Source organism: Emys orbicularis, chromosome 7, assembly GCF_028017835.1.
Source record: "Emys orbicularis isolate rEmyOrb1 chromosome 7, rEmyOrb1.hap1, whole genome shotgun sequence".
NCBI lineage: Eukaryota > Metazoa > Chordata > Testudines > Emydidae > Emys > Emys orbicularis.
In genome coordinates this window covers 68,984,872-68,995,246 of record NC_088689.1, presented here as the reverse complement: position 1 = coordinate 68,995,246, position 10,375 = coordinate 68,984,872, and the positions used below count along the sequence as shown (strand labels likewise).

Sequence of the window (10,375 nt, the reverse complement as noted above, 5' to 3'; positions counted from 1 at the left end):
GGGGGAGGGGAATAAAGGAAGCATTTTCCTTGGGAGAACTGCTCTTTTAGAAAGAGGGAAGCCCATTTTTGACTTGCTAGGATACCTCTTGCCCCAAATACTGACAAATATCTTAATATAAAGTATAAAAAATACTGTAAGCCACTGTTTTAATATACACTGGGTAAACTCAGATCCCATCTTCATAGCAATGCCTGATTTCACTGAGTACTTGGTCCATATGATTAAAGCCAGCCCTAAACGTCCTACCCTTTAAGCTCTCAGGGTGTGTTATCTGTAAGTCCGTATGTTTCTTGCCTTACTTGTTTAAAGCTTTCTCCAGATATTCCTGAATCCACTTTAACTTGGGATCAATGCATACTTGCTTACTGTTGTTCTTCAGCCTTGCGCTGTCAAAAGAAAGAGAAGAGTTGTGGTGTGAAGACAAGGGATAACATTGCACAAAAGGCCTCCTGGGCCAAAGTCTGCCCTCCATTCTACCTGCACACTTCTAGTGAAGACAATGGAACTGCACAAGCTTACACCAGATGTCAAATTCTGCTCTCAGCTTCACAAGGGTGAGTCTGGGGTAACCCCACTAACTTCATGGGAAATGCTCTGGATTTACACCAGTTTTAAGGGCTAGCATAATTCAGCCCCTCATCTGAATCTCATTTGTTGGCAGCTGTTGGGTTGCATGGGCGTGAATGAGGAAATAAATTGATTCTCCGGATTTTATTATTAGCATCTGTGTTGCTGCCATGTGGGAGCTGCATTTCATTTGGAAAGAACTGATGAGCATACGCAGTCTCTGCAACAGATTAATTAACAAACACCTCTGAACACTGCCCGATTCTCAGCCCGACTGAACTTTCACCCAATTTTAGAACAGAAACCAAACTGGACTTTTGAGAGGATCCAAAAGGTTCTTCTGTTTTTTTTTTTTTTTTAATTCTCACATGAGTTTGAACTTCTGGCAGGGAAAGAACTGGAAATGCCAAGTTGCCAGAGAGGAACAGTCTCTCATGTGTTTTCCACTCGGCCCCGGAAGTGGAAGTTCTAGAAATCTCTTGAGAAAGCCTGTTCCCATGAAATTTCCAGCCTGGATTTGCAGACTCAGGAGGTTTAGATTACATACGTTACAGATAAAGATCCAATCTTCTGGATGCTTATCTGAACTAAACTCCATCTCCCAGCCTCTGGAAATTCATCTGTCACTGGCTTCTGGGTTCAATGGGATGTGTCAGGTAGAAACAAGATATATAGCACTTTATCCAGAACATGTAAAGCTCTGTAAAGCCAGGCGCTGATCCTTCAAAGTGCTGAGTACCTGTTCTGAGTGCTGAGGTCCCTCACCTCCAGCTGAGCACAATGGGAGTTGAGGGCACCTGGCATCTGCAGGAGTTGCTCAGCATCTTGCAGGATCAGACCCATCAATGCCACACTAACAGCACTGGCAATATGTTGTAGAGGCATTACCACCTATTACTATGCATTGATGTAGACAGGTCAAATTCTCCTCTTCATTAAGGACTCAATCCTGCCAGGTACTGAGCACTTTGGCCTTGATCCAACAAAGCACTTAAGCACACGCTTAACTTGAAGCACCTGAGTCTCATTGACTTGGGCCAGACTGCTTAGCTGCTTAAGTAAAGCACATGCTTAAGAGCTATCTTGGATTGAAGCCAAAGTGCTCCACACCTGCAAGACTGAGGCCTTAATGTCTAATAAAAAGTAAGCCAATGAAAGAAGCAGGGGGATCTAAAATGTTGCTAGTTCTGCAGCCGTGTGAATACTCATGTACTGGTCGTACTGCTGCGGACCCGATCCTGCGATCCTTCCGCCAATAGGGTTTCCATTGGGCCTGGTTCTGATCTCACTTATGCCAGTGTAAATCACTATACCAGTGTAAACCAAAATCAGTGAAGTTATAGCAGTGCAAAGTGTGAGCAGAGTCAGACTCATTGTCTTCACATGGGAACTGCAGAATTGGCCTTGTACAGGAGAGTAACAAACTGAAAGCACAAACAACCACTCTCCATGCACAGAGTATTTAAAGATAAAGACCAGCTCCTATACAATTTGCTCAGGGAAAATTGCCCTTGACTTCAAAGGGAATTTGGCTTGGGGAAAAAAAAACACAGGATCACTTCATAAATCCATAATATGGGGTTCCAATTAGATGTTTCAGTCCTAAAAAATGATGGATTTCAAAGTAAACAGCTTTGATTACTTATTTAAAGTACTCACATCCACCATCCAGAACACATTATGCCACATAGCAACTGAAGTCAATGTTTGGATAAAATCTGCTAAAATGGGACTTTTAGAAGTTAGCATTTATTTTGTTTTTTAATTTCTGTTGGGTTCAAGGGGCAGAATTCCCCAACATTCTGTGGCGTTTGATTTTAGGGTTCCATTTCGGGTACATCTCTTTTATGTCAAATTTTAAACAAGGGGGAGGGGGTTGGATCATCTGTTCTGTAGACCATAAACATATTCAGACCATGTCAGGGGGAAAGAAAACAGGTTTTTTCCATTTCAATACGTCATGGTCTTTGCCATCTCTAATTACTTCGCTCTCATGTTAATCAAGAGAAAAATGCACATCACATCAAATCTCAAATTTCTGTCATTATGTTTAAACTACTTCAGATCATTCCAAATCCCCCCAAAGCCTTCCCAGTGGGTTTCTCTTGACTCTCACGATGTGTATTAGGCATTCCCAGAAGAGCACAAATCCATGTACTTTAGCTGTTTAGATGCATGCCTCTCCATTCCATCAAGTAGCAATCAGAGCTGGCGAAACACACAACACATCATGTTTATGCCATTTTCAGGAAGAGAAAATTATTTCTCAGTTTGGACTGAATTGTCCATTGTCCTCCACCAAAATGAAAGGCGGGGTACATGCAGGAAACTGTGTGGGTAGGATATTTTTTTTTAATATATATATTTTTACTTGAAAATAAATCTGACTAAATATGTGGATTTTTGAGAAATCACATGAAACCTCACAGGTTTTGGCATGCAATAGTGGAGAGTTTTTTCCAGCTCTGATGGTGCAATTTAAAAGGCCATACAGAGATCTAGATCCATGGCAGAAGTGTTGACAGTAGCAGGAACTGAGCACAGAGGATTGGACCTGATAATCATGCCTCCCACAAGAGTTGAGGCTACTCCGCACTAGGGCTGCTGGGGAAATGATTTTTTTCCCCATGAAAATTTTCAACAAAAACTATTTTTTTTTTATGTTTACATTTTTATCATCTAAATTTGTCTTTGTTCTTTTTTGGATTTTCGTTTTTTTGATGAAAACCCTCAAATTTCCATTGTGGGTTTTTTTTCCTGAAAACTCCCCTCCCCCCATCAATAAAAACGAATTCTTTTTTTCTGAAAACCGTTAAAAAGCCGTTTCCCGCTGAGGAAATGTGCTGACTGAAACTGTTCTACTTGCTCCTGCTCGGTACCTTGCAGAAGGTGCTGGGCCCCATGCAAATTCAAACCCAGGCTGGGGCAGTGCATGGAGACTGTGGCACCTTTTACAGAGGTTGGCGAAATCCTTCTGCTCCCTTTCTTGCCCAGCTTACCATCTGAGGCCAAGGAAAGCCTTAAAAAGCACCCGGAGACTTACACAATCTGCAGCGAGCAATTCGGGGTGGTCAGGATTTTGAGGTGCTTGATGTTGGCTTTAGCCACGTTGCTCTCGTAGAACCTGCAGGGGCATCGGTAGGTCAGGCTGACGGGTTTCTCTGTGGGATGCAGAAATAGAGAGGACATACGTTACTTGTTCCTTCTTGGCAGTGGTGCCAACCTGCAGCCCAGTGGCACCTAAAGTTCCTCTCCTAGATAGGCACGAAGAAAACATATAGATGAAGAGAGCCATGGAACAGCTGTGGCCTTGGAGCAGTGTGTCAAAACCCTCTCCTGTTCCCATCCCGGCTTTCTAATCCTTCTGCTTGTGATTTTAGAAGACAAAGGAAGGGGTGAGAAACTGGACCCTAAGAAATGGAGAAGAGATTAGAATAAGGAGCCACTCAATTGTCCTGAGTTGCTGCTGGTAATTAGATGAGATAAAGGATAGAAGAGTGAGGCACTTGTCTGCTCTGTTATTCTTGCCAAATGATTTTGACCTGAGGCCAGATTAGAAGGTAGGCAGCAGAAAGCCAGGAATTCCAAGGAGTCCAAATCAAAACAAGGGGCTCTGCCCAGGTGCAAGCTCCTGGCTGGGAACTGATCTGAGGCAGCGTATGCCAGGGCCTTTGGGAGCTTTCCCAGGGTCCTGCCATACAGCCTGGCCTGTACTCACATTGCCGAGTGCCTGCTGGCAGGGGGCTGCTCCCAGACTAGGTACTCTGCAGCGGGAGACAGGGCATCAACAGTGTGGATTCGGATCCTTCTGAACTTCCTGCACATGACACAATCACAGCCATTCAGGACACCCGGTCGTGAATCATTCCATGCTCTACATGGCCCAATTCCGTACTGCTAAAATCAATGGGTAGTTTGCCATCTACTTCAATGGGAGCAGGACCATATCTAGGCCCTGAGCTTAAAATTCTGCAGCAGATGTGTATGCAGGACAGCCCAGCTCACTCTTGGGGCTGATCCTGACCTCTGTCCCCAGGCTGAGCCCCCACTGAGGTCTGGAGGGACTGCATTATCCAGCCCCCAGTGTGTACACAGCTGAAATTGTGACTCCTTCCTGAAACGTCTGCACACTATAACAGAGTCGGGGGCAGCATCTCTGGGGCCTTGGGACTTTCATAGGATTTCAAACCGTTTCCCGTTGGACAGTTGTTCAGTTGCTGGTTGTGAGCTCTTTGAGGGAAGCTGATCCATGAAGTTTGGCGCAGGATCTGGGTTCAGATCCAAATTTCCCAGCGCAGCGTCTGAAGGAGTTTTGGATCCAATGTTGCCTTCCACATCTCTGTTTGTTTTGCTACACAGCACAGCTCAGTACCCAAACAAAGCTGCCCTTAAAGGCTATGGAACAGAAAGGGGCTTTGAATCCCGCGCAAGCTGCAAGCTCCTTAAACTGCTGTCTGGGAAGGTCAAAAAAGAGGCAGCCAGTAAAACTGCACCTGATCTACAAACACTAGACACTGACTGATGTTCGTCTCCAGTTACCCTCAAACAAACCCTGGGGCACAATGCTGGGGGATGCCACCATTTCTCCAAGAAGGAAATTACAGGAAAATCCTTATCACAAGCAACCTTTATGAAAGATTGTGTGAGCCAGTGTCTGATCCCCACTGCAGAGCAATTGCAATTGCAGGGAAGAAATGCAGAGTATCCCCTGACCTCAGCAGAATCCTCCAGTTTTACTCTGGTGGTCAGAATCTGGGCTGTGCATAACGACCATGGAGGCGGGTGTGTAGGGATTGTTGGTCAGTATCCATAGCGTTTCTCCCATAGAGTAAATCAGGGTATTCTCCTGGACTAGACGTGACTATCTACTGACTAGTGATTTTATAACCCAAGGAACATATATATCAAAGTGAGGCTGCACAAGTCTTAAACCCAAGCTCTTTTTGCACAGGCAGCATCTCATTACAGTGGGTATTACAAGGAGCACTGGGGAGTGGGCAGCATGTGCATCAGGTCAGCTCTCCGCATCAGCCCTGGGAAGCCAGGGGACCTCTGCTTGCAGCTGCCCTGCCAGTGCTCCAGCCTAGAGAGGCAATGACTTCCCCAGAGCTCCCCCTCCCCAGTTCAGACGGACACACACTAGGGCTATGTCTCCACTGAGAAGAAGGCAGGTCTCTCCCAGGGGATCACTGAGGCAGGTAGCATTTTACCGGGATAGCTACAGTGCTTCAGCGATCTCATTAAAACACAAGCACCCGGCTCTGACCCACAGGATGCCTTTCCACCTGGAGCTGGAGGTGTAACTACCCACCCCCATATCTGCTCTGATCCAGCTAGCAGGCTAAAAGCAGAATGGAGGTGGAGCAGCACAAGACACCAAGCCCAACATCAGGGCGCCTCTCTGTTCTAAGCCTGCTAGCAGATCAGAGCCGGTGCGGGTCCCACTGGGGCTGGAATTTACCCCTTCCAGCTCCACCCCTTGTTATCTCCCTGTAAAATCCTGAGCGGAGGCAAGGCCCTTAGGTGGCCAGGTGAGTCCAGGGTGATACCCCTGGGGCTGGCCGCACCTGGCTTATCCTGCAGTAAAACAGAGCCTCCACTCCACTGTGTTATTACAGAAGGAAAGCCAAAGGTTTGTCTACATGGGACAGCTGTACCAGTTACACCAGCACAACCACAGACATATAGTTAAACCCAGCTAGCCCTCCATGTGGATACTCTTATTCCAGGATAGGGTGGCTTTCCCCTCTTTGGCTTAAATCCCTTCCAAACAGGTACAAGATAACATCCCAAAAAAGGCCTCTTATACTGGAATGAGTGTGTCCACACAGGGGTTACAGCAGTTTAAATTTTCACCTGAGTCTCTCATTTCCCCATGTAGACAAGCCCTGAAACCTTACGTATCCTGCCCTACAAACACACCTCTGTGTAGGGGAAGACAACAGCACCTGCCGAGCCCACCATGTCTGCTTAGGCAATGGATGACGGGGAGTTTTGCCTGGGTAAGGACGGCAGGGGTTAACTCAAAGGGGCTATTTTACCAGAACACTGACTCATCTGCTGTAGCCAGCTTTCCACCGCGGATCAGAAACCAACTGAGAAAGCCACCGTGGCAGGCTGAGTGTGGAGGGGGCAATCACCCTCCACTTCCACTGCAAGGAGCAGTCCCTGGGACCCCTTTATCAGGCATTTCTTCCCCCACCCCCAGCACCACTCACAAGTGCTTCCCTGGGCTCCTGCCGGTCCTGGGGGCTTGGGACATCACTCCTATATAGAGGGTTTGGGGGAGGGGGGGTTAAATATTGCTGTATTCAGCAGTTTCACACCATGATGAAATTGCTCCACTTTTAATAAAGTGAGATTGGGGGGCAAAGGTCTGCTCCTAGCTCACTGTTTCCTTTATTTATTAATGCAATCCCTGACACACACACACCCCTTAGTCTCTAAACCCACAAACTGTGATTCACCCGGAGAAGTCAGCCCCTGCAAGGAGCCTGCCTGGAGCTGCTGCCAGAGCAGAGAGGCCCCTAAAGGAAAGCAGCATCCCCTTCCCAGGTGTGCCAGGGGCGAGGGGCTGCAGGAGCCCACCGCAGCCAGGGCAGCTTGACTGTAGGCAGGGCTGTGCCGCTGTGAAGCCATGCCCATAGGAACAGTGAGATGGGTTCAGATGGTCACCACCCCTTGCTCAGTTTACCCAGGCTGCAGCCAGTTACAGTCTGCTCAGGAGTTACAGTCCAGATTGGGGGTGGGAGCAGGAGAGGTGAAATAGTGGGAGAGCTAAAATCTCTGCCTCCCAATGCCTAAACAGAGGGGGGCACGCGCACCCACATGTAAGCGAGTCCGGGGCTGCTAGGGCCCAATCCTGCACCCTTCAAGGCAGTGGGATTTTTGCCATTGGAGGCAACCGGATCGGGCCCCTTGTCAATATCTTGTGAGTGAAACTAACACAGCGAAATCTCCCACCTCCCTTTGGGTTTTCTTTCTAGTTCCGCGGAGGAATCCGATGGGGGTGAATTCCTGCAGGGAGACCTTGGGCAGGGATCGTGCAAGTTACAAAGAGCCGTTTGCTGGAACATATCCCAGCCTAGAAAAGGGACTTCATAGGCAAAGGAGTGAGAAACGCGCGTGTGATCAGCAATCCATCTACCTAGAGAAAGATCCCGCGGGGTAGCAAAGGCTAATGCACAATGAGCAAAAAAACCCTTCACGCTCTGCCCCGGAGAGACGGGGATTGGGTTTATTCATCTACATTTGAGACCAGTCCGTGTTTACATTTTCCTCCTTCTTAAATACAATTTTGCGCCTCCAAAATGTTGATGAGCCAGTGTCTAAACGCCCCCGACGCTCAGTTAAGAGAATCCGAATTTATCCCGGGTAGGGTGTTATCTTTATACATCGGATTCATTTTCACGCCAAATAGATTTTGTAAAAAGCACATTCCCGATTTATCACGCCCAGAGATACCTGCTGCCGCGATTGCGCTTAGGAGTTCTTCTCTCTCACGTCAATACAAACATTCACGGACTTATTTCTGAAAGGATCTGATCGCTCGAAGGCCCCGGGTGGGTATCAAGGAGGCCGGTGTTTTGCTTGATTTCCCAAGGGCAGGGGCTATTTCATGGAAAACGTCCCATGAACTTAGCAGCAGCGATTAGTTCGCATTTGCAGCCTAACCGCATCTGGTCTGGGCGCACGGACAACCCCGAGGGGCGCACCAGGATCGACATAGGTTCGCAGGCGCCCGGGTCAGGGCTCTCCGGAGCGCCACAAGACACAGGTGTAAAACCTGCAATCAGCACACCCGCCGCTGCACACCCAGACCCAGAGACACTCAACACACGTGCCACCCTCCAGCTGCCCCGGCTCGCCGCGCGCACCCAGGCCGGCGGCGCATGCCGGCCCCTACTAGCAAAGTTACCCGGTGCCCCCAAGATCCAACCCACAGCAGATCCCAGGGGGCGCCAGCTGTCTGGGCTGGAGCGGCCAAGAGCCGGGACATTTTCGTTTTTCTCCCGCTGCTCTCTAAAGGAGGGAGGTTTGGTCTCTCTGCTCCAGGGGAAGGAGTCCCACGGACAAGTGGCCGCCCGGTGCTGGCTGGGAGCAGACCCAGAGCTCCGCAGCGGCTAACGGGTAGCGTGGAGCTGCGCTCCGTTAGCTGGAGGAGGAGGTGTCGCTGTTGTGTAATTACAAACACAGCTAGGGCGGCTCTCGCTTTGCACCCAGAAACCCCTCGGCAGCCTGCCCGAGCAGCCTGCCCCGCTGGCACCCCTGTTCCCCGAGCCCTGCCGGGGGCTGCCGGTCCCTGCTCAGCGATCGCTGCGGCGCACGGGAGAGAGAAGGCGCACGGAGGGGCTGGGGACTGTCCGGGCCAGCGAGCTTTGCACACAGCTGGACTCCGCTGGGCAAGGACACGCGAGCAAATGCCCACGGGGGGCGGACGCCAAGTCTCAGCCGTGGCGAGATCCGCCCGTAGGGGTCGCTCCCAAACCCCGCGCTGCTGGTTTCTCCTTTCCAACGGAAACCTTGGCTCAGCAGTCGCTGTGGACCGGCCAGCTCCACAGACACGCACCCCCCAGAAGCCGGGGCAACGAGCTGCAAGCGGGCCGAGACTTCTGCAAAGTTTCCCTCCCGTGGGCTGACAGCGCTCCTCCCGCCCGCCCCATGCCCCGATCCCAGCTCCAGCCCCACTGTGCCTGGGCAGACGGCTGCAATAGACGGGGGCAAAGGCCGCCGCGACCTGGGGGGCTGGAGTGGAGCCATCACACTTACCCTCCGAGAGGGAGAGCGAGAGCAGCAGACAAGTGAGCAGCGCTAGGGCTTTCCCGTTCATGCTGGCGAGGGGGGCGAGCTGGGAGTGAAAGTCCGGAGGCTGCTGCTGCCGGCTGAGCTCTGCTGAAATGCCTGGTCCCCTCCCCTCTATAGAGGGGGGCGGCGATGCGGGGCGAGGGGGAGGGGAGTAGCCAGCGATGATTTATTGCCCGTGGCATGTTATTACATCCTTCCTCTGCTCCCATTGCTGGAACCCGACCAGACAGCGAGTCGCTCGCAGCCTGCGCCCAGCGAGGCCGGGTTCGGAGCGAGCTGCGGAGCCCGGGGACCCGAGAGGGTCGCCAGCTGCAGAATCGACGCCTCGCTGCCCCGGGGAGGCTGCAGGAGAAGGGGGTGGGCAGGCTTAGGGGACAGGCCATGAACCCCCAATGAACTTGTCGAGCGAGGGGGGAGGGATTAGATCCTCTCACCCCCGAGCCTGCAAGGAGGGGTTGGCCGAACCCGGGTAAAGCAGGCAATTAAGATTAAAGCGGCACCCACTAAACTGGGCGGGCTGCCCACGTGGGATGTGGATCGCTTCTGGGTACCCCAGCCACACTGATCCGGAACCCACTTGGCGCTGGTCCAGAGTCTGCTGTGGGGTAAATCTCCTGGTTGCCATGCATTGACACTGGGGTAACCCACTGCCACCTTCCCTCCAGCGCATTGACACCGGTCAGTCTGACAGCAGCAGCAGGCCCTCAATATCTTGGCATCGGGGATGCTTTTCCTTGCGTCTAAACACCGTACTCTCGTGAGCTGAGCCCAGCTCTACTACATCTTCAGGCCCATCTCTGCTCCTTTGTCTTGCAGATGCCGCTGGGTTAGCCGGCAACTCCCCTGAAAAGGCCCCATAGCCTTGCAGAGCCGGCCGGGCTAATGGGGCCACTTACCACGGGCCATTACAGCATTGTCAAGTGTAATTGACTTGAGCATGTCTTCACTGTCTCTGATCCAAGCCCACAGGGGCCTGTTTGTTGCCATTCAATCCTTTAAA

General features: G+C 50.8%; 1 protein-coding gene across 1 annotated transcript; it reads right to left on the bottom strand.

Annotated features, from left to right (window-relative positions):
* Positions 1-298: 298 nt before the first annotated feature.
* On the bottom strand, positions 299-9,400 carry CXCL12 (C-X-C motif chemokine ligand 12). The gene is made up of 3 exons (XM_065408540.1): positions 9,340-9,400; positions 3,614-3,731; positions 299-389 (listed from the first exon to the last, which is right to left on the bottom strand). Exons 1-3 carry the CDS (start codon positions 9,398-9,400, stop codon positions 299-301), a joined length of 270 nt encoding a protein of 89 aa, XP_065264612.1.
* Positions 9,401-10,375: the final 975 nt, after the last annotated feature.